The sequence below is a fragment of the Sceloporus occidentalis genome, unplaced genomic scaffold (assembly GCF_023333645.1).
Source record: "Sceloporus occidentalis isolate IW3139 unplaced genomic scaffold, rSceOcc1.0.p SCAF_196, whole genome shotgun sequence".
In the NCBI taxonomy this organism is placed as follows: Eukaryota; Metazoa; Chordata; class Lepidosauria; order Squamata; family Phrynosomatidae; genus Sceloporus; species Sceloporus occidentalis.
The window spans coordinates 121,216-146,172 of NW_028317176.1; the positions used below are offsets into that span (position 1 = coordinate 121,216).

General features: G+C 40.9%; 1 protein-coding gene and 1 pseudogene across 1 annotated transcript; one reads left to right on the forward strand and one right to left on the reverse strand.

Annotated features, from left to right (window-relative positions):
* Positions 1–1,477: 1,477 nt before the first annotated feature.
* LOC149278256 (transmembrane protein 80-like) lies at positions 1,478–9,054 on the reverse strand (annotated as a pseudogene).
* Positions 9,055–9,751: 697 nt separating this feature from the next.
* LOC149278257 (deformed epidermal autoregulatory factor 1 homolog) lies at positions 9,752–20,739 on the forward strand. Its single transcript, XM_089502155.1, has 11 exons — positions 9,752–9,905; positions 10,959–11,047; positions 11,614–11,743; positions 12,256–12,402; positions 12,820–12,959; positions 13,176–13,241; positions 14,147–14,273; positions 15,703–15,831; positions 16,805–17,010; positions 20,199–20,288; positions 20,647–20,739. The coding sequence occupies exons 1-11, from the start codon at positions 9,752–9,754 to the stop codon at positions 20,737–20,739; spliced, it is 1,371 nt and encodes a 456-aa protein (XP_089358281.1).
* The last annotated feature ends 4,218 nt before the right edge of the window (positions 20,740–24,957 follow it).

The following is a 24,957-nucleotide window of genomic DNA, read 5'->3' on the forward strand; positions in this document are numbered from 1 at the left end:
TGCAGAAACCTCCAAATGCATTTGCCCCTTAAACCACCCCCAACTGTGCAGGAGATATGTATAGCTGAATACATCTCCTGTCACCTGATATACTCAACTCCAATGATGACTTTGGAAACAAGGAGTGTGTGGGTCTGTTTAGACACCTGTGTGCATGTATGCAAAGCACTCCCGTTGATTTCAATGGTAGCACTTCCCTGGCACTGGTTGGCCGCTTCAAGAACTGCTATGCACTGGTGACAGTTTTGGGGTGTTTCAACAAAGATTACAGCCTGCATTTTAATACTAATCTATCACCTTTGCCTTTGACATAGCCACTATTCCTCACTGCCTGCCTTGAACTTTGTTACTGACAATAAGAATATTCCAACTCAACCTTTGACCGAACCGTTGTAATGATGCAGAATTAATGATAACCAAGCCTTGCAAGGTAAAAAGCCCGCTTTCACTTGGAAACCACAAATGTTTCACTGGGGCAGAACTCACAGGACTCTGTTTTCCAATGTTTGGAAAAAATACCCAGCAGAGGGGTTTTATTTACAAAACTGAGAGTTGAGGTGAAATAAACATTAACTCACCAACTTAGCTATTTACTATGAATAACCCCTCTTGGCTAGTTGCGTGTATGATGGGACTTGACCAATTTTCCTATGTAATAAACAGGATCAACAATCTGTTCCTTGTTAGACAGGCTAACGTGCCACCAAGCTGAATGGATGCAGGCAAGCAGCCCTGCAGATTGTTTCACAAGAAAGGAACCCGCAGAGCATTGGGTACACACAGATTTAATATAACAGAATAGCCAGGAAAAAAACACAGAGATGGCCATACCTTTAGATTAGTTTGGCTGTTTCCTAGTAGATGAAGTGCTGGCACAAAAAGAAATGATGATGTCTACTGCGGGCGTAAGCGTGTACAACAGCCAAAGATTTCTATTCCGTAACCAGGATAATATATACACTCTTCAACCAGACATTGTTAATGTATCTTAAGAGTACTCTATCACATGGATTGGGAGTGCAAAACAACAAAATCAAAAGTTTAATTAAATGAAAACCACAGCAATTATTAAAGATTTTACTTTTATTAGAAAAGCAGATATAGAAAAAAAAAATATTAAAAGATGTCCAGCATCAGTATTAATGAAATTCAAAGATAACGCAATCATTTTATATAAATAGGACCTCTAATCTGATTCAGATAGCAGAATATGACAAATAATCCTTCAAATTAGACAAAAATATGAAAAACTTGAAGTCGCAATAGAAGTTAGCAAATTGATAATAAGATTTTGGGTAATGAAAGGCAAATGTATTGTTTTAATTTTCAATCCAGGATAAATTAAATGATGTAAACTTGATGAGGTTGAACCTGATGGACTTCTTTTAACCCAAATTACGATGTTACTATCTGCTTGCTGGTGGTTGTTCATGGCATAACTAGAAGTAGGAGACTTGGTGAAACAGCCTCTAACATGCTAACGGAAGAATGCCGCAATGGTGAAGAGCTCCAGGATGACCTCCACCCCATAGAAAACCAGTAAGATGGCGTTAATGATGACATCTGCCCTGAGAATGTATGTTTCCCAAACTAAGAAATACACACATAGGATGACGTTAGCTGCAGTGAGGATAAAGCTCAATCCTAGGGGGAGTTCTTCTTCTGTCAAATTGCCTTTTGTTCCTGGAAAAAGTAGATCATAAAATGAAAGTTATTATTATTATCTTTTATTTATAATGCCATTATCGTCATTTTTATCACGTCTTCTTTAATTTTCAGCTGAGTGCCAGTTCCTGGGCCTATTCTTCTGTATTGCTGCCACATCAGATGTTTCAGATGGCTGCTGTGTTCTTTACGTGTTATAAAGAATAACTACGTGGAACAGCAAGGACATAACACGTGTGGTTGTAGAAGTACATGTGTAGTCTGCTAAAACTAATGCATACACAGGGCCGGACTGGCCATCGGGCACACCGGGCGTTTGCCCGGTGGGCCGGGCCACGGCAGGGCCGCATTGACTTAGGGGCTGATGGAGCTGCAGCTCCAGGCCCCTACCCTACCTACGGCCGCATTAACGCAGGGCATAAGGGGCACCTGCCCCTTAAGCCCGCCGCGACCGGGTCCGCCACTGTAAGGGGCCGGGAAGTCCCCACCAAGGCCGGCCTTACGGGTCTGCGGCCGCACAGGGTTTAAATTAAAACATCGGGGTTTTTTTTTACTTTATTTAACATCCTCCATGTTAAATAAAGTTTTTTTTAACTTTATTTAACATGGAGGATGTTAAATAAAGTTGAAAAAAACCCCCGATGTTTTAATTTAAACCCTGTGCGGCCGCAGACCCCTAAGGCCGGCCCTGGTGGGGGCTTCCCAGCCCCTTAGAGCAGGACCGGCCTTTGGGGTGTGCGACCGCACAGGGCGTCACACTCTAGGGGGCGTCACACTCATCGGGGGGTGCCAACTTGCGGCACCCGGCACCCCTCCAGAGACGGACAGTAATGTCCGCCGCTGGAGGAGCAGGCTCACAAGGGAGCGGTATCGGAGGTCTTTAACAGCCCTCCGGTTCCCTTGAGTGATTTTAAGCCGGGTTCAACCCGGCTTAAAATCACTCAAGGGAGCCGGAGGTCTGCTAAAGACCTCCGATACCGCTCCCATGTGATCCGCGCGGCAATAGCTGCTGTGCGCCGGGGTTTGTTGACAGATCCCGGCGCACAACACTGAAGCCGCGCCCACCGCTGTCCGTGCCCTCTGACCCGGAAGAAGACAGAGAAGACAGAAGAACTGAAGAAGAAGAACGAAGAGGAGGAAAAGGAGCTGTAAGGAGAAAAGAGGAAAGGTAGGAAAATATATAGTATATACGTGTGTATTGGTATATACGTGTGTATTGGTATATACGTGTGGATTGGTATATACGTGTGGATTGGTATATACGTGTGGATTGGTAAGTGTGTGAGAGTGATGGGTGTTATGCTGTACCATTTCCAATGTCTTTTTCATGATCTAATTATGCTCTAAAAGTACATCATAACTCCCATCACTCTATACTGTTCCATATAGTGGCAGAGCTGGGAGGCAGAGGCCTTGCACCCTAACCGCAGGACTCCTGAAAGGTAAGTGAACTTCAAAGAGGGAGAGGGTAGATAGTTAGGAGGGGGTAGATAGGGAGAAGGGCGTGAGATGGGGGAAAGGGGGTAGATAGGGAGAAGGGGTAGATAGGGGAGAAGGGAGTGAGAAGGGGTAGATGGGGCAGAAGGGAGTGAGAAGGGGTAGATAGGGCAATCATACTCCTATCATGCCAAGTCTGCGAGTACATCCTGGAATCTGGGTATGCCTGGGCATGATAGGAATGTGATTGCTGTTAACAATCATATATATATATATACATATAATATTGTTTTTTAATTGTTTTGTCCTATTTTGGTGTGTTACTTACTTTAAATAAAAGGGTTTTTTTTATGGTGTGGGGAGGTCACATTCGGTTTCGGACAGGTAAATGCTGCATTTTCGGTTTCAGTCCAGAATTCGTGTCGGTGCATCCCTACTACTAAGCCAGACAATGAAGTGGTAGGCCTACACCACATCAATGTTTGGCGTAGTATATAGTGATTGGGTTATGCTGCACTATTGTTAATGTCTGGCTCAATGTATAGTGATAGGGATTACGCTGTACCACTGTCAATGTGTGCCTCAGTATATAGTGATAGGTGTTATGCTGTACCACCGTCAATTTCTGCCTCAGTATATAGTGATAAGTATTATGCTGTACCACCGTCAATGTCTGCCTCAGTATATAATGATAACAGTGAGAAGAGGCAGAGGTGGTAGATAGTGATACAGGGGGATAGATAGTGAGAAAGGGGAGTTTTGTTACAAGTTTTTATTCCTTTCTTTTTTTGGGATGGGGGGGCACCAGAGGAGTAGTCCGCACAGGGCACCAGAACACCTAAGGCCGGCTCTGCCTTAGAGTGGCGGACCCGGTTGCAGTTGCGGCAGGCTTAAGGGGCTCTGCGTTAATGCGGCCATATAGGCCCAGTCAGTCCGGTCCTGACTGGGCCTATTTTAAGGTAGGAGCCTGGAGCTGCAGCTCCATCAGCCCCTAAGTCAATCCTGCCCTGCCACAGGTGCGGTCGCAGTTGCTGCTTGCTCTGGCAACAAGGTAAGTAGGGTGAGGGAAGGGGCTGCAGTGAGAAGGGGCAGAGGGGGGTTAGGTAGTGAGAAAGGGGGAGAGGGGATAGATAGAGGCGGTACATATTGAGAAGTGGGGAAGGGGGTTACATAGTGAAAAGGGGAACATAGTGAGAAGGGGCAGATAAGATGATGAGAGGGGGTAGTGTGAATGCGTATGAGAATGAATGAATAAATGTGTGGATGAATTGTGTGAATGCGTATGACAATTAATGAATTCATGTGTGAATGATTTGTGAGACTGCATTAATGAATGTGTTAATGATTTGTGTGAATGATTAAATGCAAAGATGGTACATGAAGGGTGGGCTTTAACAATAAATAAATAAATAAATATGGGCTGCTCAGGCTTAAATGCCCGGGCCTATTTTTTGTCCCAGTCCGGGCCTGTGCATACATATCACAGGAGGAATTGCAGAACTTCCAAGCTGGGCTGATTTTTGAGGACCCAGCGCAATGTTCACTTAGGGATGATGGAAAATGTTGAAACAATGATATAAAAAAGCCTGGCTATGAATTCCACAGAGACACGCTGGGTGTCAGAGCTAGTAAATTGTGTTTATGCGGCATTAGAAACATCATTGCCCAAGCCCTTGCAGAAATACTTACTTCATCTCACAAAGTTTGCCTCCTTCATAATCTTTGCCTGGAAACTGCCATTTCACATAGAAAAAATGTACCGATATTACATATATTTGTATAGTGTCTTTCATTAAGTTTCGTACAATGTTGGTGTGAAAGGGAATATGATGGCTGCAATGTCCCCTCAAACCTATGGGAAGGATGAGACATCTGCCGAGGTTTTTGTGCAATCCACGTTTGGTCTGCGTGGGGCCGTACATCAAAAAGCAAAACACTAAAATAATAATAACACAAGTGAAATGGTGTCCAGCGCTGGGGGGTCATTACTGAATACATCTCAGATAATAATGTCCTTTTGTAAGTTTCATAGTTATGTCAGAGCCTGTAACCTTTCTCGCAATATTGTTATTCAAAAATATTACTCACCAAGGTAAATCCTCACAGATTCAAGAACCGCCATAATGAAGAGTAAACCCAGATCCAAAGCTAGGTTTGCTGTCAGGATAACTGAAAACCTGGCCTAAAATTAGGACAGAAAACAATGAATGACAAAAGCACAAATTAAGCCAAATAAGACAATATCAGAACCCCCAAGACTGCATAGGTTGGTGTTGAGAGAGCAGGGGCGTTACTAGAAACCACAGGGCCCCCAAACTTCACAACTTGTCTGTGCCTACTTTCCCCCTTCCAACATACTATCTGGCACACATATGTAAACACGCAAATGACACACCATTACTCATACTCACTAACACAAGTGCACAATCATTCTAAACACACACACCATTACACATCCATGCTCACACACACACACCATTACACATCCATGCTCACACACACCATTACACATCCATGCTCACACACACACCATTACACATCCATACTTACTCACACACACACACACCATTACACATCCATACTCACATACACACCATTACACATCCATACTTACTCACACACACACACACCATTACACATCCATACTCACATACACACCATTACACATCCATGCTCACAAACACACCATTACACATCCATACTCACAAACACACAATTACACATCCATGCTCACATACATACATATATAAAAATACATTTACACACATAAATATATATATATACCGTATTTGCTCAATCATAAGACGAGGTTTTTCCAGAACAAATGCTCTGAAAAATACCCCTCGTCTTAAAATTTTCTCAATCGTAGCTTTTATTAACAAACAATTGTTCACACAGTTTACATGAATTAACATTTACTGGTAAAACTTTTTTCCTATAGGGTCGTCTTACATTCAGACTTTTTCTTTTTTTTTTCATAAATTAATATTCAGATTTTGGGGGGGTCATCTTATAATCGAGCAAATATGGTATATATACATCCCGCCTGCCCTGGCTTACCTCTCACCACTCCAGCAGCTTTATTTCCGTGTGCTCACACACTGTGCTGGCAGCAGCCTCTGTTTCACCGCAGGGTCACGTGACCCTGAATCGCTCTTGTCTCCCCGTGCCGAACCGGTATGAGGAGACAGGAACAAGGGGTCGCAGACTCCCACCGGGGCCCCAAGAGAGGGAGAGACTTGAGCAACACCATTGACATGTGTCTGGGTTATCCCTCAGTGCGAATGAACGCATTTATACATCGCACAGTGAAATGCACAGGGGTTACTCACAGAGTATACTTACTTTTATAAATAATCAGCAGCAGCGTTGCTAAGAAGTAAAATATATAATATGCGGCATTAAGGTACAGCAGGATTTGCAGGGGAATAGATGAGAGCTGCAGAATAAGTCAAGAACATAAACTTCTGAAATGAAAAAGGTACAACCACCGACATATCAGAAATAATATAATAATAATAATAATAGGGCCCTGCTCGAGCGAACTTACCATTTAGTAATGGCTCAAAACCTCAGGGGCTCTTGAGCGCTGGTCTTCTACAGCAGGGCATGCGTTTCAAACCTTACTGGGGCCTACACAGCGGTATTGTAGGGATGTTTTACTTTACCGAAAGGGTAGTAGATAAATACAACAGCGTCCCAGCAGAAGCAATAGTGTGTTAATACAGTGAGGGAATTTAAATATGCATGGGACAGCCATAAAGCAATCCTGAATATAAGAAAAGGACTGATTAAGGACTGGGTATTTACAGCAGGAGTAACAGGCAGACAAGATTCGGAACAAAAAATGTCATGCATTTGTAAATTCACCAAACGTAAAAGACTTTTTGGTAGATTTTCTCGCTTATAGGAAGAAAACAAAAAATCTCAGGGTTTTTGCCCCAATCTCAAGGTCTCACGATGAAGGGGCAGATTCTCAGGGCCACACAGGCTGAAACGGACTCCTTCCTATTCTACGCCGCTGTGATCATATATAAGACACCCAATTGGTGCCTTTACTGCCAGTATGCTACGGCTGATATCCCTGCTTGAATGCAGGTGACTCCTCACATAAGTGCATCTTTAAATAATGACAAGTCAAGGTTTCCATGAGGACCGGATTTGAGCCATTCGGTTAATACCTTTGGGAGTCGCTCCACAACTTGACGATGGGCTATTAAAGGGTTAATAGTTGAAGCGTCTCAGGGCTAGCTTATTTGGAAAGTTCCCGGTAGGGACGTGGCTTGTGAGATCACTGAAAATAGCCAGAAATACAGAAGCAGCAGAGAACAACCACTCGGCCCATCTAGTCTGCCCATCTTCCATATACAGACTCAGACCTTAATCAGTCCTTGGTCCTGTCTTCTCTTCAGGAGCCTTATACCTGCCCCATGCATGTTTAAATCGCTCACTGAATTAGTCTCTACCACTTATGCTGGAAGGTTGTGCCACTTATCTACCAGAAAAGTAAAAAGGCCCGGCACAACGACCAAGCTGGCAATCACCTACACCAGAAATGGGCAAAACTGTATTAAATTGCAACGCTGACATATAATTTGGGTGATAACACCCTAAAATGCGTACTAGCCTCACAGATATTTATTTGAAAATAAGTATATTGTATATTAAATACATTCTTAAAAAGGATACAAGAACAGAACTCTTTCCTGCGTGAAAAAAACAATAATAATCAGAGAAAAGCTGTAAATAAAAAGACACTAAATAATAAACGATCGAAATTCTCCTTATTTCATCGCTATTTATATTCTAACACTTACGAAAAAAAGATCATTCCGTTATTTATTAAAGTGCAACAATTCTGGAACTTTGCACTACAATTTCATTTTATGTATACCGACAATGTATTACAAATCAAATTCAAAATGACTTTAGCCAACACTGGTGTATTATTATTATTATTTTTTTTTTTTATTAAGTGCCGACAGATTACTCAGCGCTGTACAATTTAAATGGGGCAGTTCACACATACATAATAAATATACATTAATATATACAGACACCTCAGGAGTTGGGAAGCTTGCCCGTGAGCGGCCATCTAGCCTTATAGTACTTTTATACAACGTTCCTGGCAGCAGTGGTGGGCTTTTGAGGGCCCTGCACGTGAGCTTACAATCTAAAGTGATCCTATGCCTTACAAGTTAACTCATATGACAATATACATTAATGTGTATACATAACCCATGGTACAGGGCTGCTTTTATCAAAATACGAAAATACAACTATAGAAACATAGAATCCGATGACAGATCAGACTCATTTGGCCATCTAGTCCTGATGTAAATCACTCTCATCTTATAAGATCCAGGGTATCTCTACGCTTATTACATGGATGCTTAGGTTTCCTCGCTGTATGAGTCTCTACTACTACTGCTGCTGGAAGGCTGTTCCTTTTATCTACCGTCTTCTCAGTAAATTTACATCCTTTACATTACATCCAATTCTATAATTTTAGAGTATTACTAACATTAAGGGGGCAAGAGACTTAGGTGTAATTTATCGAGAGGGTAGTAGATAAACGGAACTGTGTCTCAGCAGAAGCGGGTAGAGGCTAAAACAGTGAGGGAATTTAAACATACATAGGATAGGTATATAGCTCCTGAATCTAAGACAAGTCCAAGGACTGATTAAGGTCTGAAGTCTCTACATCAGAAAAAAGGACAGGGTAGATGAGCCGAATGGTTCTTATCGGCCATCAAACTGTATGTCAGTTAAATACACGCTGTATGAAGTAACTCCATTTTGAACAAATCATTAGAAAACGACCTGGGGGCATTACTTTAAATTATGCATAACGGGAATTATTTAAAAGGGGTCACAGGCGCAACGTTGAGGGGTGCACCGTGTGTAACTATGGCAACGCGTCTCACACTCACCTCTCCTGGCCAACGCCATTTTGTTCTGCTCTTCGGGTACTCTCGGAATAACTCGACATTCTCCGTTGCGACGTCACGTTCTATTGAGCGTTACGTCTACGTAACCGATGAGGAAGTGGACGCGTTTGTTTTGGCAGGCTAGCCATATAAAAAAGATGGTTTGATATTTCATATAGATGTTTTTAATTTATTTCACGTAGGCAATATACCTATGTTTTAATAATTAGAAGACATTTAGGTATTAGTGGAAATATATAAACCTAGTATAGCGGGGAAAAAAACAGAACTAAGTACCGCAACGGCTTATTTATTATACATAAGTATTTTATGATTAAATTATACAACTTGGCTGTAGATAAAACGTGGAAAACAAAGATTGCGAATTGCATCCCTGGTACATGCCCACATTAAAAATGGCGTCCATTCACTTGCAACGAAAGGTAGTTAGCCAATCAATACGTCGCTTTACTACGCATGCGTAAGACTTCGTCTACGCTCGGGTGTGTCCGATCGGCCCTGGAGCCATCTTCGGCGCGGTTCGGCTGCACTCGGTGGTTTCCGTGATCAAGAGGAGCTGATAAATATCGCGGAGCGCTCGGCAATTTTCGGAAGTACTCGGCTACTTTCGGCTTGTTATAGTTGCGGTTCAGAAGAGGAATCGAATATTGTAAAAACTAATTTTCGTCTGTTTCCGGAATCGAATTCGGTTGTTTCCGATGGATGAAGCCCAGGCTGCTCGGCTTGGGCTCTCTGAAGCGGCTGCTGCAGTGGCTGCTGTTGCTGCAGCTGTAAGGGACAGCCCGGAGGTGACCTCGGTTACCGTTATGACTGGACCCGAAGGCAGAAGTGCAGCAGGAAGCGGGTACACAGGTGACTTGTGATGCTGTACCTACATGTGACCGCTAGAGGGCACTGTACTCTTTTAGGTTTCATGTATTGGTGTAATCACTTAATGAACTATAGGGGGCACTGTTTACTATTTTCATTGTAATTCTTAGTTCAGACATTCTAGCCTGTCAATACCAGCTGTGACACTAGAAATACTCCACTGCTGATAGATCTTCACTCACATAGAATAGACCAGAAATAGACCTGAATTTCTTTTTAATATTATGTTTCCGTAACCAAATCCTGTTTGTTTATGTTTTTGTATCGTTGTTTGTTGTATGTGCCTTTGAATGCTACTCAATTTTACCGTTATTATTTATCACATATATTAACATCATCATCATCATCATCCCCATTTATGGATATTCTTTTCATCAGTTGCATATCACATGCGCCTCACTTAGGGCCCCTAAAACCCTACGTAACCCATGGTCATTTATCGCGTTACCGCTTGGGGTTGATTTAAACTTTCCAAGTTGTTCCAGCTTTGATGTAATAAATGTGGCCCTTTAATGCATTAACTACTAGCGCCCCCTATTGTTCAGCTCTGTCAGTTGCATACACTGGACCGCTGTCCAAGGTGCTGATTGGATAAGATGTGCAATTGACCATCTAGAAGTGAGTGCTGTCCATGGTAGATGAAGATGACCCGAATAGTATACGTATTTACTAACTAGAGATGGTTGCTTTGGAAAATGTCATAGAACCAGATGCTCATCAAAGTGATGACTTCTGATGAAACCAGCTTTTCCTATACAATGGGAGACGCCTTAGTGTCTCCAGAACTCTGGAGAAACAAAACCAATGCGGTGTTAGTCCAAGCTTTGGGGCTTTGCTAGATCCAGTTTGTATGGGCACACAGTGTATACTGTCATACATGTGTCTAGGTTAGTTGTATATTGCCATATAGATTTAGAAGCTGGGTGTATTTTGGAATAAATATATTCCAGAGAAAGACTTTTGTATGCATTTTACTAAAAAAAACAGGAGGTCGTGTACACGTTCTGCAGTCTAATTGGCTCTTGCTTCCCGTAGAAGTCACAGTGTCCAGTGTCGGTGCCCCGGGAGAGAATGTCTTCACGACGTCCGTGGCCAGCGCAGCCTCTCTTTCTGAGCACGTCCTCGTGAGTAGTCCATATTGTGGAATTCATAAGGGCCAAGTGGCCACAGGCAACAAAATCCGCTATATAAGAATCTCCTTTGTACAGAGCCTAGCCAACCTGTCCCAATCTGTCAAAGGCAGACAATGTAAAGCTCTTAGTTTGTATTGTGTTCAATAAAAATATCATCTAAAAATGGTGATTTGTATGTGTCCACATTAACAAATAAGTGCACCCATACCATAAACTTTACTTTACTACTTAAACATGTGTAAGACCGATGAAGGTATGGTGCTGAATCGTACATATGTCTTTCATTTTTATTTTCCAGTTGCTTTCAATCACATGATAGGTATTTTGTGATGTATTATTTAATAATAAAAATTCAGGACTACTGGATCATTTTGAAAACAAAGTCTGTGCATACTTGGCCCATTTTTGAAGTTGTTTTTAGGTGATCGAGTAAAAATAAACCCTTCGAGTGACACACGAGATTTACGAACTTTCTAGATTGTTTCTAGATCTGTTTGAGATAATGCAGCCTTCTCTTAACATAGCGTGTAATGCATCTGTATGTCTCTCTTGGGCAGGGGGAGAGAGCGTCGCTGCAGATTGGGGATAGTCTCAGCACAGAGAAGGCCACTCTGATTGTCGTGCACACCGATGGGAGTATTGTGGAAACCCAGGACCTTAAGGTGCCAACAGACCCCATGACACCAGGTATGATATAGAGAGGTCCGCAGGTTTGTCAGTGACACGAAGCTGGTCTTAACTATATTGCCAGGTCCATATAGAACAATATTTTTTCCCTGTACGGTGGATGAAGGCAGCGCTCTTCGATTCTAGGGATAAGTGTTCTATGTAGGCAGCTCAATGCTGAATATGAAACATTACTCAAAAATAATTGTGTTTTTTATGTGTATTTTTTTCTGTTTCTACAATCTCTGCATTGAGCCACACTGTATAGCGGGAATAGTTCATTTGCTTCACATTTTAAATGATGTTCTCATTGAACTTTTGTGCGCATATAATGAAGTTAGTAGGACCATTGAAATCTTTACTCTACGTCTTGGAAATAACATCATGCACTCACATTGGTTTAATATACACACACACACACACACTTGTGGCAGGCATCTGCCTTCCCGTCATCACTATCTTTCACAGAAACATCTATTCTTTAAGACACAGTAATAATCAGGCCAATGTGGAATTAATTATGTTCTCAATAGGATCAGATGGCTCATCCACTCCACTGTCCCCAGTTCCTGAGAAAGATGGTACAAAATACAACTGGGATCCGTCAGTTTATGATAACGAGTTGCCTGTACGGTGTCGGAATATCAGTGGCATCCTTTATAAGAACCGTCTGGGATCAGGTAATACATCTCCTGCTTCTGTGCTATCACCAGAAGAAGACAGCAGGCCCAGTAGAATGCCACCCCAACACATTTGGCACAGAGACAGCCAAGTGAACAGTGACAGTCATGCATACATTAACATTCACCTCAATAGAATAGCCTTAGGAACAGTCTGGCATCAAGTTAGGGAACACAGCAAGGAATATTAATAAAGATTGCTGGCCAACTTAATTGAATTTAAGGAGGGCATCTGGGAATCAACAAATAAAAAGGAGTTTGAGTAGATGTTCATTAAGACGAGCTGTTTTTTTATGCTAAATGAATGAACAAGACAGGCTGATCAGGTTGACTGGTAGGTAAGGGAGGCATTTTGCTAATATAGTAAAAACATTGAGGGCTAGATCTTATGCGACGGTGTGTGATGTGCGCTGACAGGTGGCAGAGGGCGCTGCGTGAAGCACATGGATGGCTGGTATACACCTACTGAGTTTGAGGCTATGGCTGGCAGGGCTAGCAGCAAGGATTGGAAGAGGAGTATTCGCTATGCAGGAAGACCACTGCAATGCCTCATTCAGGTCAGTTTCAGAAAACACTGTTTGCAGATATAAATACAAATATAATATAAATACCATGTCAATAAATATAGATATAAAATCCCAAAACGTGAGGTTCTATATAAGGGCAGAAATATGGGATAAACTATGTTAATCCTGTAACCTTTATAATAAAGAGGTCTTTAACCTATGATATACCAATGCCAGCAGCTCATTTTTCACGTGCTTTGACTGCAGGATGGCCTGTTGACCCCCCATGCTGCTTCCTGTACATGCGCAGCCTGCTGTGATGACCTGAGTCTGGTAAGGGAAACGCATCATATGATTATGACATAAACACGATGGGCGGGTGGTTCTCATGCAGTTAACATGGCAGTCACGAGCAAACAGTTTGAGTGTTAAATGAAACAAACTCCTTTGCTTTACTGATCCTTGTTCCCTGGCTCAGTCACTCCTCCTCAGGGGCCTAATAACTTGGAGTCCCCCGTCAGCCATTTTTTTTTTCTGGACACATGAGTTTTACATGTTGCTGACCAGCGCTTTGTAAAGTGCTACCCTGCAATGTGGCTGTATAAACGTACACAAGGGAATAGGTTATTTGATTAATTAGTTTATACATTCCACACTGCTTTAAGTGGTAACGGCCATCACCACTAAACCCAGCCATGCCACATCCGTGGTATTAGCACACTAGCTAGGGAGACCGGTATACGTGCATGAAAACGTAAGGGGTGACACTAAGCTTTATTAATATACGGAAGGGTTAGCCTTTTTTTCCCGCATTCTTTTAATGTTTTCTTTTCAAATATTTTTATTAAAGTTTTTTTTTAAAAAAACATAACAAATAGTACAAAAATATACATAGTAAATACAAAAGCATAGTTGAATTTAACAGCATAGTCTGAATAAAACAAAAGAAAAGGGGAAGGAAAACAGGGAAGGGGAGGTTTGGCAACATACATATAATACATGTCAAAAAAGACAAGAATATTCAATATATACAAAAGAACAGCTTTGTAAATTGTCAAAAACCCAGATACCTCCTTCTGAAAGTTGAAATATGTGGAGTAAATATAATCGAAGCATTGCTTGTTCCATATAATAATCCTTCAGTTCCATCTATTTTAAAATGCTCCTTTTTTTTTTTTTGATTGGATGTACTAAAATGTATAAATTAGACTTGTTCTTTCCTTTGTTCGCTGCAACAGAGCGGCCCTGTGCGTCTCTTTGTCCCATACAAGCGTCGTAAAAAGGAGGGCGAGATACCAGCTGTCCCGGCAAAAAAAGACACGGCAAAAAACATCACTCTCTTGCCTGCTACGGCAGCAACGACATGTAAGAACTTCACGAACAAAGTAGCCTAATCACAGTAAAATACGCAATGACCTAAACTGACCTAATGGCAGCGAAGCCGCACTCTCTTTATCTTGCTCGTTATCACTAGATGGAACGGGCGCTAGAGCCATTACTTCAAATAACATTAAAGACGTGTAATACTTAAGAAGCATAAGCTTATATTAAATGTTCATTTTTTATAATAACCCATTATCTATATTTTTGGCATGTCTGATGTAAAGGGTCAGGTGTGAACTGTGGCCAACTTCAAAGTACTTACTACTTAGAACTTGTTATGAATGTGCTGAATGCTAATCAAGAAACATTGTGGGTTCTGTTCCCAATCAGATTAATCTTGATAGGGCTTTTATGGAAACTGCTGTACATTTTTAGACATCTCATGTACTCGGCTTGCAACCCTGTCTCTGTAACATTGGATTCAACCGGAACCGTTAGCAGCGAGTTCCCTGCTGTGTCCAATATTAAATCTATGGGTGAGCTGATGTTGGGAGAGGAACTCATTCAGCCATTCAACGTGAGTTGAATTTTAAATTGCGGCTTTTCATTTGGAAGAATGTATTAATATTTTATTTTCAGCTGGGAAATCACAGAATTTGCTTTTGGGCCAGGCTATTCAAGTAAAGGGCTTTTGTGACATTAATATAGATGACTTCAAATTTAGGTGCTCGTACTTTAGATTTTCTGACTGCTCTGTGACTCTACAGGACAATATTGGTGTTGACCCCTGTTGACCCCTGACTCCAGCTGCACATAGGCAGCACGTCTTTACTATATAAACATAACATACACCAGAAGACCTCCTAGTTAATGCGATTAAGTGTTTCCAGCCATACCCATTGCTAAGAAGTGTATAAAATCAAGCACATAGGCAGCCATCCGCGTAGACAAACACTGGCAGTAGAATAGGTCGTACTGAAGAGCTCAGTGACTTTAGATGTGGCTCTGTCATAGGATGCCACCTTTGCCACAGGTCGGTTCATGAAATCTCTGCCCTGCTAGATCTGCCCGGTACACTGGAAGTGCTCTTTTTGTGAAGCCGAAGGTAGAGGACTACACAAAGGAGGAGGTGGTGGTGGTGGTGGTGGTGAGGTTAACTCCATATTGATGCCCATCGTTTAAGAATGGAATGTCCAGCAAGCTCCTATAGATGTGATGGTCAGGCGTCCACATACTGCTGGTCATATAGTGTAAGATGTAGTACAAGTAAGTGTAAGATGGTTAATGATAATGTTTGTCCAATTTGAGTTAAATAAGGGCTCTGCGTTTCAGATTTATGTATGAATTAGATGTGGACAGCTGTAGCCTGTTTGCTGGCTAGGCATTACGGGAGTTGCAGTTGTGGAATGAGTTCCTGGCAGTACTAGAAAACAGTGGCTATATTTCAAGTGCACTTTTTTCCTTCCTGCAGTCACGGTATCATCATCCGGCCAGATCACCACCTCAGAATCGCTTACATTTGAGCGCGCAACCACAGCAGAGGCATCAGCCATCCTCTCTGACAGCCCACCGCGGGGAGACGTATACACAGGGGCAACAGGTACGCCATACAAATCAGGAGAGTATGCACTCCACCTCTGGATTCATGTAGACTTTGTTCCTGCTCCTTTTCTTGCTTTGTTTCCTGGTTGTCTTTAGTCTGCTTTCCCTTTCATTTGTTTTTCATGTAGACATGGTTCTTTATTCCCTTCTTATTTCTCTTTCCTTACTTTTTTTTTCTTCTTAATGAATGATGAGCCTCTCTTGTGTCGGTGTTAACCTTATGTGAGACTTCACAAGGCTAAATATAAATTCAGTGTTTTCACCCAGAGGTGCAAATTGCCAGCATCAGAATGAAATGGGGAGCAGAAGACACACTGTTCACATTGTTAATACTTTTCATGTTGAGACTATCAATTTTGTGTTCCACACATTTTTTTTCCCCTGTAGCATGTTACGTATTTTAATCTGTTATCTCTGTTCTCTTCTTCCCTCTACTAGTAAATACTTTAAAATGATGTTTTTGCTCTCACTCGTAGATTGGCCCTCTTACAACCTCTTCTGTTTTTATGTCTTGTAAATAGAGATATATTGACACCACGAGGGTCCGCATTCAACATGAATTTTTTCCAGCGTGTAATCCGTTTTTCCTGTTGGCGGCATGCTGCCATAGTACAGCTCTCAAAACTAGGTTCTGTTATGACATCCTAGTTTAAGACAAATAAGGAAACCATATACAAAACATAACAAGCTAGGTGCAGTAAAGGGAGTAAACCTCGATGATAAACAAGGCATTAAAGTAGATTCACCAAGCTGCATTCACTCAGGTGTAGTGTGGATGAAACATGCTGTGTTTCAACCACAGCATGTTGATTTAATTTCTGTCTTCTCAATAATCTTCTGCCTTTCTTGTGACCTTTTTTTGAATCTTGTGTTACTTGAAGATTTCTGTTGATTTCTTTTTTACCACCTAGCATTTCTGTTCTTCCTCCTTTTCACCTTTTTCCTTTTTTTTTTTTTTTTTACCTTTGCAGTGTTGACCTCTCTTCCTGCCTTGGCACTTGCACCAAGCACACCTACGAAAGAATCTTCTCAAGGTGTAAATGGACTGGAGGTGTCAGATCAGCAAAGACACTGGATGTACCTGGAGGAAATGGTCAACTCTCTCATTAGTACTGCTCAGCAACTTAAGTCCTACCTGGAACAAGCAAAGAATGAATCTGCATCAGAAAGGAAAGAGGTGAGGGCTGATCTAGGGCACTGAGGGCTGATCTAGGGTACTGAGGGCTGATCTAGGGTACTGAGGGCTGATCTAGGGCACTGAGGGCTGATCTAGGGCACTGAGGCCTGATCTAGGGTACTGAGGGCTGATCTAGGGTACTGAGGGCTGATCTAGGGCAATGAGGGCTGATCTAGGGTACTGAAGGCTGATCTAGGGTACTGAAGGCTGATCTAGGGTACTGAGGGCTGATCTAGGGCACTGCGGGTACTTGCTGGTTACGATACTATCCCAGACATTCTCGTCTGTTTCTTTCAATTGGAATTTTAAGATAGCCAAGGTACCAAGACCAGATAATTGGTTGTTTAGTACAGGACTTGTTGTTACAGTGAAAGGGTTTACTGACTTTTACAATAACAAACACACAGATAATATGTTTATTTAAGGTTAAAACTAGAAAGGTTGACACCTATTGACTCTTAAAGATAAGATGAAGTTTGAAGTTCTTTTTGCATCTTTTTTTCCATTCAGAATAGCCAGACGTTTTGTTCTTAGTACCTTTCCAGACACAGCTGAGTGTGTTAGCAGCCCCCTCCTCTTCATACCCACGAGACAGGTCATTGAGATGATCTGTAATTAAATCCTTAATCTTCTTAAAAGACAGGTCCCATTGCATCTGAAACCTGGTTTAAATCCTTAATGGCTGAACGGTCTTAAAGTGTCAGTTCCACTCAGGACCAAACTTAAAGCTCTCGTTCTCCTGTTTTACATAAAGCCGTGAGCTTGAGATATTTTGTATAAACTTGTTTTTTTGGTTAATGCAGTATTGCAATTAACTATTTCCACGCCCGTTACTATCTAGCCACCACAGTCTTAAATTGGTACTGATCACTGGTCTTTTTTAATATATGTTAAGTAGTCATGTCCATTATTGGATTATTTTTTATTTTACTTCAGTGACATGTTGATGCTTTGTAATAAAATAAATATTATTCTTTCTCCTAAATGTTCTTTTTTGTAATACCATAATAAATCGGTTAACCGTAAGTAGTTTAAACATGGGTATACCTAATATAACCAGCACTGCATGAACAAACTGAACTGAATCAACGTTCAAACCAAAATAGCCTCAAAACCTGGTTCTGCTAATCTGTTTTAGGGCTAAAGTTTGCAAACTGGACATCAGACGCCTCACCCTTTGGTCTTCATGTGACTGATCTCCCAATGTATATTCTGTTCTTTCTCCCCATGCAGTTTCCAAGTCATTTGTTTCAGCACACAGAAGAAATGGACGGAAAACATGAAATTCTCCTCAGGGTAAGAATAGTAATACATGTATGTCATAAAACTAAAGAATAAAAAAATATATAGAGAAAAAACACAAAACATAACCTTTCTTAATCTCTCATGCGGTATTTGCAACAGATGACACATGCTTATTTTCTCTATATATAACTTTTATTCTGCACCATGAAAATAACATATGTATTTTCCCAGGCATTTCTTTATATTCCTGATATATATATATATATATATATCTTATATCTTTTCTATCGCTATATTTGTGCTATTCTATCTATAGTGCGTGTATAATCCCCCCTGTGTGTATAAATACTTGTTCACAGAGCACTTGAAGCTCGAAGGTGTCAGCGGATTGTGAATGCAGCGTCATAGCCCGGTCACGCGGCGGCACTCTCTCCCCTTCTCACTCCGCATATCATTACCACGCTATTTTAAGTCTTGCTTCTCACCCTCGCCTTTTTCTTTTGTTTTCTCTCTTTTTGACGTGCAAGGCAATATTCGCCCTTTTTGTGGCTTCCCCTCATGCAGTTAATGTGTAATTATTAGAGATTGTTACCATCTGCAATGTGTCATTTTCAGAATAAAGCGTATTTCTCTGTGATTTGAAATTCATCTTTTTCTGGAATGCCAATAACATGAAACAATTAACTGAATGCCAATTGCCTAAGCGATAAATAAAGGGCGTCATAAATGCTGTTAAATAAAGGGAATGAATCGTAAAACATATACACACTACTTTTCAAACGCTTCGGGTCCTGTAGCTGTTTTCATGGAAAACAAGGACATTTCTAGCTGTAACATAACTGCAAAAGGGTTTTCTAAGGATCACTTAGCCTTTTAAACTTAAACTTGTATTAGCAAGCCGTTTCGAGCTACATTAGTCATTTACAACATTCATCGTCAACTCATTTCTCATCCATTTCATGTTATTTTAATGGACACAATTTGCGTTTATTTAAAAAAAAAAACAAGGACGTTTCTACGTGACCCCAAACTTTTGAATGATAGTGTGTGTATGTGTGTGTGTGTGTATGTGTATATATATATATATATATATACTGACATTAATGAAAACCTGTTCATTTTCTTCCAGAAAACTTCCTTTATCCACAGGTCTGGAGGCTGCCATTATTTAAATGAGATATTTTGGGTGATTTTCCCTGCTAAAACACTACACCGAGCTGATTGTTTATGGCAATGCTATACGTGGTCAGCCATCAGGCTCATTGATTTCTGCGTAAAAGAAATAGCAGTCTCGAGATTAGTTAACAGGCAAATGGCATGTCCTACTGTTCCATATTAATAACATTAAATGATGGTACTATTCCTTTAATGAATAAGCTGCTGATTCATTGTAAATGGAGTCTCTCCACTGCTAAATTAGGCAGCAGGTCATGGTGTTATTGGAATACAACTCCTGTGATGCTTAGCCAGAAAAAGATGGATATACACCAGAAACTCCCAGCATGCTTGTTTCCCAGCTTGGCTATTTCATCACTTTCTAAATCTTCATTTATGAAACACAAACGTACCTCGGGCTTTATCAGGTTCCATTCCCAGAGGGGTTCTCTGCAGAGTAAAGTGGAGGCGGCCCTGCACACTGCATAGTTATTACTACAAGATGTAATATTTATCTCACTGTAACCCACTGTTTAGTGGCTTAAGCCCCAGAGTTTCTCTTTTTATGAATTCCTTTTTTCCATTATATGCCACACATTCATATTTTCTGTCACAGCCTATGTTACACATCTGACCGCTCCATCAGAGTGGCCAGATTGATGGGGTGGAAAGTTAGTTAAATCATACAGATTGGGTGACTACTCGATATCCATAGAGTATTTACCTGTATGAGCAATGCACCCTGTGACTGGTCTGTATAACACTCCTGCTCTCTGTTCTATATTTAGCAGTCCTGTGTTAATTGCGGCAGAGAGGCCCTCAATGAATGTACCGGCTGTCACAAAGTCAATTATTGCTCCATATTCTGCCAGCGAAAGGTATGGATTAGCTCGGTGAGGGATGGGTGGGTTTGGGGTGGCTGATTAACCATTTCCCGGGCCAGGTGACCTGCTCTTTGTACAGATCCATTAATCAATTATACAGTGCTTTTCTGCGTCTTGCTTGATCTTCACATTGACATTATCCCTGCTCGGTGACAATGATGTCACCTGTATGACAGAATAAGAGCACTAAGCATGCGATGATCTTTCCATAAACCATATGCAATGCATTTGGTTTATTCCTTTATCGCGCTTAGTGTTATATACTCGGCGCCCTGAACCCTTATGTACGGACTCTGAATAATGGAAATACATCTTTAGTATATATATATATTTACAGTTTTCTTATTTTCAGGACTGGAAGGATCACCAACACCTTTGTGCACAAGCTTCTACGCTATCAGTCCATGCAGAAGAGGTCCATGTCACAGACAAAGAGCCAGTTTGATGAATCTTGGGCTTAAGGTCCTGCAGAAAGCATAAAACTATTTTTTTGAAAGCATAAAACTAATTTTTTGACTATACACTGTGTTGCGAAGAGTCAAGGAACAGCCACCTACATAGATGATGTGCTTCTGTCTGCCCTGTCAACTTGGTTATAATGGAAACTGTCTGGAAACTGTAATCTCACACCATGCAGACGATCGCCTGTGGAAATTCCATCTTTATATTAGAAGAGAACTATAGCTGCTGCAAGATTTTGGTTAACTTCTGATTTAAATCAGACCATAAATACATTTGTCAAAAAGAATAGCCATAGTATCACTCTCAAATTTAAAACCGGGATTAAGTTGATATGGTGTCTATGAAGACAATAATTTCAGTATTAATTAAAGGAGCTTATAGAAGAACTAAAATGGTATGTTTGTGTCTAGCAAATCCATTTTGCTTAACATTACAAAACTTCTTATAACTACTTTTCTTTTTTTAAATATATATATACACAAATTAGGGTATATATATCACACACACAAGGTGGTTAATGTATTAGAGCAGAAATTGGTTTCTGCGTGAAAAAGCACCATAACTCTATATTGTTATCAAGAGTATTATAGGTAAACAAATTAGAATGAGTATGATGCTTTTTCAATGGCATACAGATTGTTATAAGTTCTATTGCTGAATTTTATGCTACCATTTTTATCTATCTGTCTTCAAGCCCCTGTGACATTGTGTCCTCACCAGACTGGAAAGCTAACTTCTGGAGATTAATATATTGCCCTTCCAGCTGAATTGTGTTAATACAGATTTTTCAATGCTCGGCTTGATCTTACTGTTTACTGATCATCTGGACAGATATACATAAAATAACATTTTTTTTGTACAGGTCTTTGCTTTTGTCCTGTGTTTAACAAGTGCAGTTCTGCATATTTCTGTTACATAAAATAGCTGGGCTAAAAAAACATTAGCAGTGCAAGCCAAATAGTGAATGTTTATTTTTCCTTTATAAATGTCACCTACGATGATTATCATTGTAATCAGAGCAACTGTTTTGTTGACTGTCAACATTTTACTAGCTCCAACATGTTTTTACTAATCTTATCATGTATCAAATGTTGCTGAGGCATATTTAAGGATAGCGGAGGCCACCCATCCATTAGGGATCAGAGATCTGTGCTTCTAATTCAGATCTCCATTACTTGCTCACTGGTGCAAATTCTCTGAGTAGAGCACTGGGCATGACATCATACCCAAACATTCCAGTCTGCACAGCTTTTACAATGTGCAAATCATGGAATTCCGTGCCAGAGGAGCCTGGTCATTTATGCCTTTATATTTTATAGCAGGCAAAAACAGGCAGACTTGATGAGCCAAATTCTGATCAAAGTGTGAAATTCTTTGTGTGTAAATGTATTGCTGAAGATGTTTGGCACGTTCAAGAGGAGGGCCTGTGAATATGATTCACCACAGAGCCCTTAAAACATTAGCGTATCTATAGGGGAGGGGGCAGGGGTTGAGGCTGCCTCCCCTGAGATGGTTTCCAGGTCCACACCAAGGCAGGTGCAAGATTGTGATCTTCCCAACCAACCTTACTTATCAGGCACCCCCATGGGCAGTGTGCTCCCAGGCACCATGAGCGCTGGTCTGGGTAGGAGGAAATTGATGCCGAACGCCGGGATATGACGTCCTGGCATTCTGCATCAATAGCCAGCCCATAGTGATTAGGGAGCACTAAAGCAGAGGTCTGAAGTGACAGACCTTGTGCTCCCACGACAGAATGGAAGATGGAAGACAGAATATGTAAGAGGAGAAAGGTAAGAGATGGGGAGAAAGGGAGGCTGTATGGGCAAGCATCAATATGTATGTATGCTTGGGCACTATATTCGTGTGAATATGTATAATGCGGATGTGTGTGTAAGGGAGTGAATGTATATATGTGTGTATATGAGCGGGTGTGTAAAAGGGCAGTGTATGTGTGTTTATTGGCAGGTGTTTGTAAAGACATTGTGTGTGAGCAGTCGTGTGTAAGGGCAGTGTATGTGTATATTCATGTTTATGGGTACGTACATGTAAAGGCAGTGTGTATGGGCGGTTGTGTGTAAGGGCATTGTATGTGTACATGTGTGGTTATGAGCAGGTGTGTGTAAAGGCAGCGTGTATGCGCAGTCACGTGTAAGGGCAGTGTATGTTTACCTGTGTGTTTATGGGCAGGTGTATGGGTAGTCCTGTGTAAGGGCACTGTATGTGTATATGCATGTTTATGGGCAGGTACATGTCTATATGTGTGTTTATGGGAAGGTGTGTGTAAAAGCAGTGTGTATGGACAGTGTTGTGTAATGTCAGTGTGTAAGGGCAGTCGTGTATAAGCAGTGTATGTGTATATGCGTGTTTATGGACAGGTGTGTGTAAAGGCAGTGTGTATGGCCAGTCGTGTGTAAGGACAGTGCTTGTGTATATGTGTGTTTATAGGAAGGTGTGTGTAAGGGCAGTGTATGTGTATATGCGTGTCCATGAACAGGTGTGTATGTAAAGGCAGTGTGTATGAGCAGTCATGTATGAGGGCAGTGTATGTGTATATGCATGTTTATGGGCAGATGTATGTAAAGGCAGTGTGTATGGGCAATCGTGTGTAAGGGCAGTGTAAATAAAATGTGAAAAAATGGTGGGGGGCAAAATTTTCTATTCTTGCCTCGGGAGCAAAAGGAGCTAGCTATGGCTCTACTCACAACCAGACAGTATGAGAGCCTGTCGCTCTTACTCTGCACTTATTCGTAAACTATAAAGAAAAGCTTTCAAGAGCTTTTACTCTCTTTCGCAGGTCTCAAACAATACTTGAGGAAGAGAGGAAAACTTTCAAAATCTTGTCTTTTAAGTACGTATTATGTTAGTCCAATAAAAAAGGTATCATTGCATACTGTTATACTCTGGTATTTTGGCATCTTCTCTACTGGATTTATACGGCTAATCCAATGTACACAGCTTTGGCAGATACTGAATATAGCCATATAAACAAGCAAAGGTATTGCTTCAGAGTTGAGAAAGAGAGGAAAACTCTTGAAATCTTGTCTTTTAAAGATTATGTTAGTCCAATTACGAATGTATGCTGCATTACTTTGGCATCTTTTTTATATATATTTATTTTTTTCAGTGGTATGATTAGTGATGGAACTTTTTACTGCCCCCCAGTTTTGGCTATGGTATCTTACGTGCCCCTCTATATATTTTTCCTAGATTTGCCACTGTTTTTATTGTAGGAATTTATCTTTTACCATGGTGTCATGGTTTCAGTCATCCTTGCTACATTTGGACACTGCCATGTTTAAAGTAAAAACAATGCAAAACGACAGAATTTTCAGTTTAGCGAGCTGAAGCCACAGTATTTGGAGTAAATAAACCCTATCACTGCTCTTGACTTGAATTCTTGGACCCATGTAGCACCCCGGCTATTAGACTAATGAAGCTGATGGTAATGGGAACTGTTGGGGTTCACATACTCACTCTTCCTTTGGGCAAAATGCTGTGTAATGTTTTCTATCTCATTTCATGAATAGCACGCACTTAGTATCAAACAATGCATTTATTGACCTATATAAACCACCACCTCGAATTAAGCATAAGATGGGAGAAATATCATAAAATCCACTTGCTGCAGAGCTTTTTATGACTCCCCCAAGAAATTTAGCTTTCAGCACCTTGGAGAGGATCGCCTTCATTTGCTTTAGTGAATTATAAGACAAATTATGAACGTTTAAAACCAGATGACCACAAATATCCACTGAATTATAGCTATAATAGCTCAATGGGCTATAAATTTGCAGTGTACATTCACAATTCAGTTCCTTTTTAGCTGCTGCTATTTGAAAGCCTCTCATATGGTTTTGTACATTATACTGTTCGTTCATGGAGAGGCATACTGGTTGTCCACTCCTAGAATTTAATGCAAAAGCACTAATGATGAAGGTATTAATAACAGCAGTGTCCTAGATTATCAAGACACCAAAAATTTAAAGACATGCACATTCCTTTTATCGGCGTAACTACAGATATTTTTGGCAAGAATCCCTAGAGCCATAGTGTGGTCATAATATGTATACCCTTTTATAAAATATGTGTTATTACAGGTCCTGTCAAGTGAAAATGCATTTACAATAGGAATTGTCTTCTTCCAAGCTTCAGTAGAACCGTGCTGGTTGATCAAGCTATCCTTCTTTGTCGCTCAGGTGTG

Excerpts from the sequence above, each read along its gene's own strand:
- LOC149278257 (XM_089502155.1), top strand. The coding sequence starts at position 9,752 with ATGGATGAAGCCCAGGCTGCTCGGCTTGGGCTCTCTGAAGCGGCTGCT. Across the intron at positions 17,011-20,198 it reads CTGCATCAGAAAGGAAAGAG|CAGTCCTGTGTTAATTGCGG; the intron begins GTGAGGGCTGAT and ends TTCTATATTTAG. Across the intron at positions 20,289-20,646 it reads CCATATTCTGCCAGCGAAAG|GACTGGAAGGATCACCAACA; the intron begins GTATGGATTAGC and ends TCTTATTTTCAG.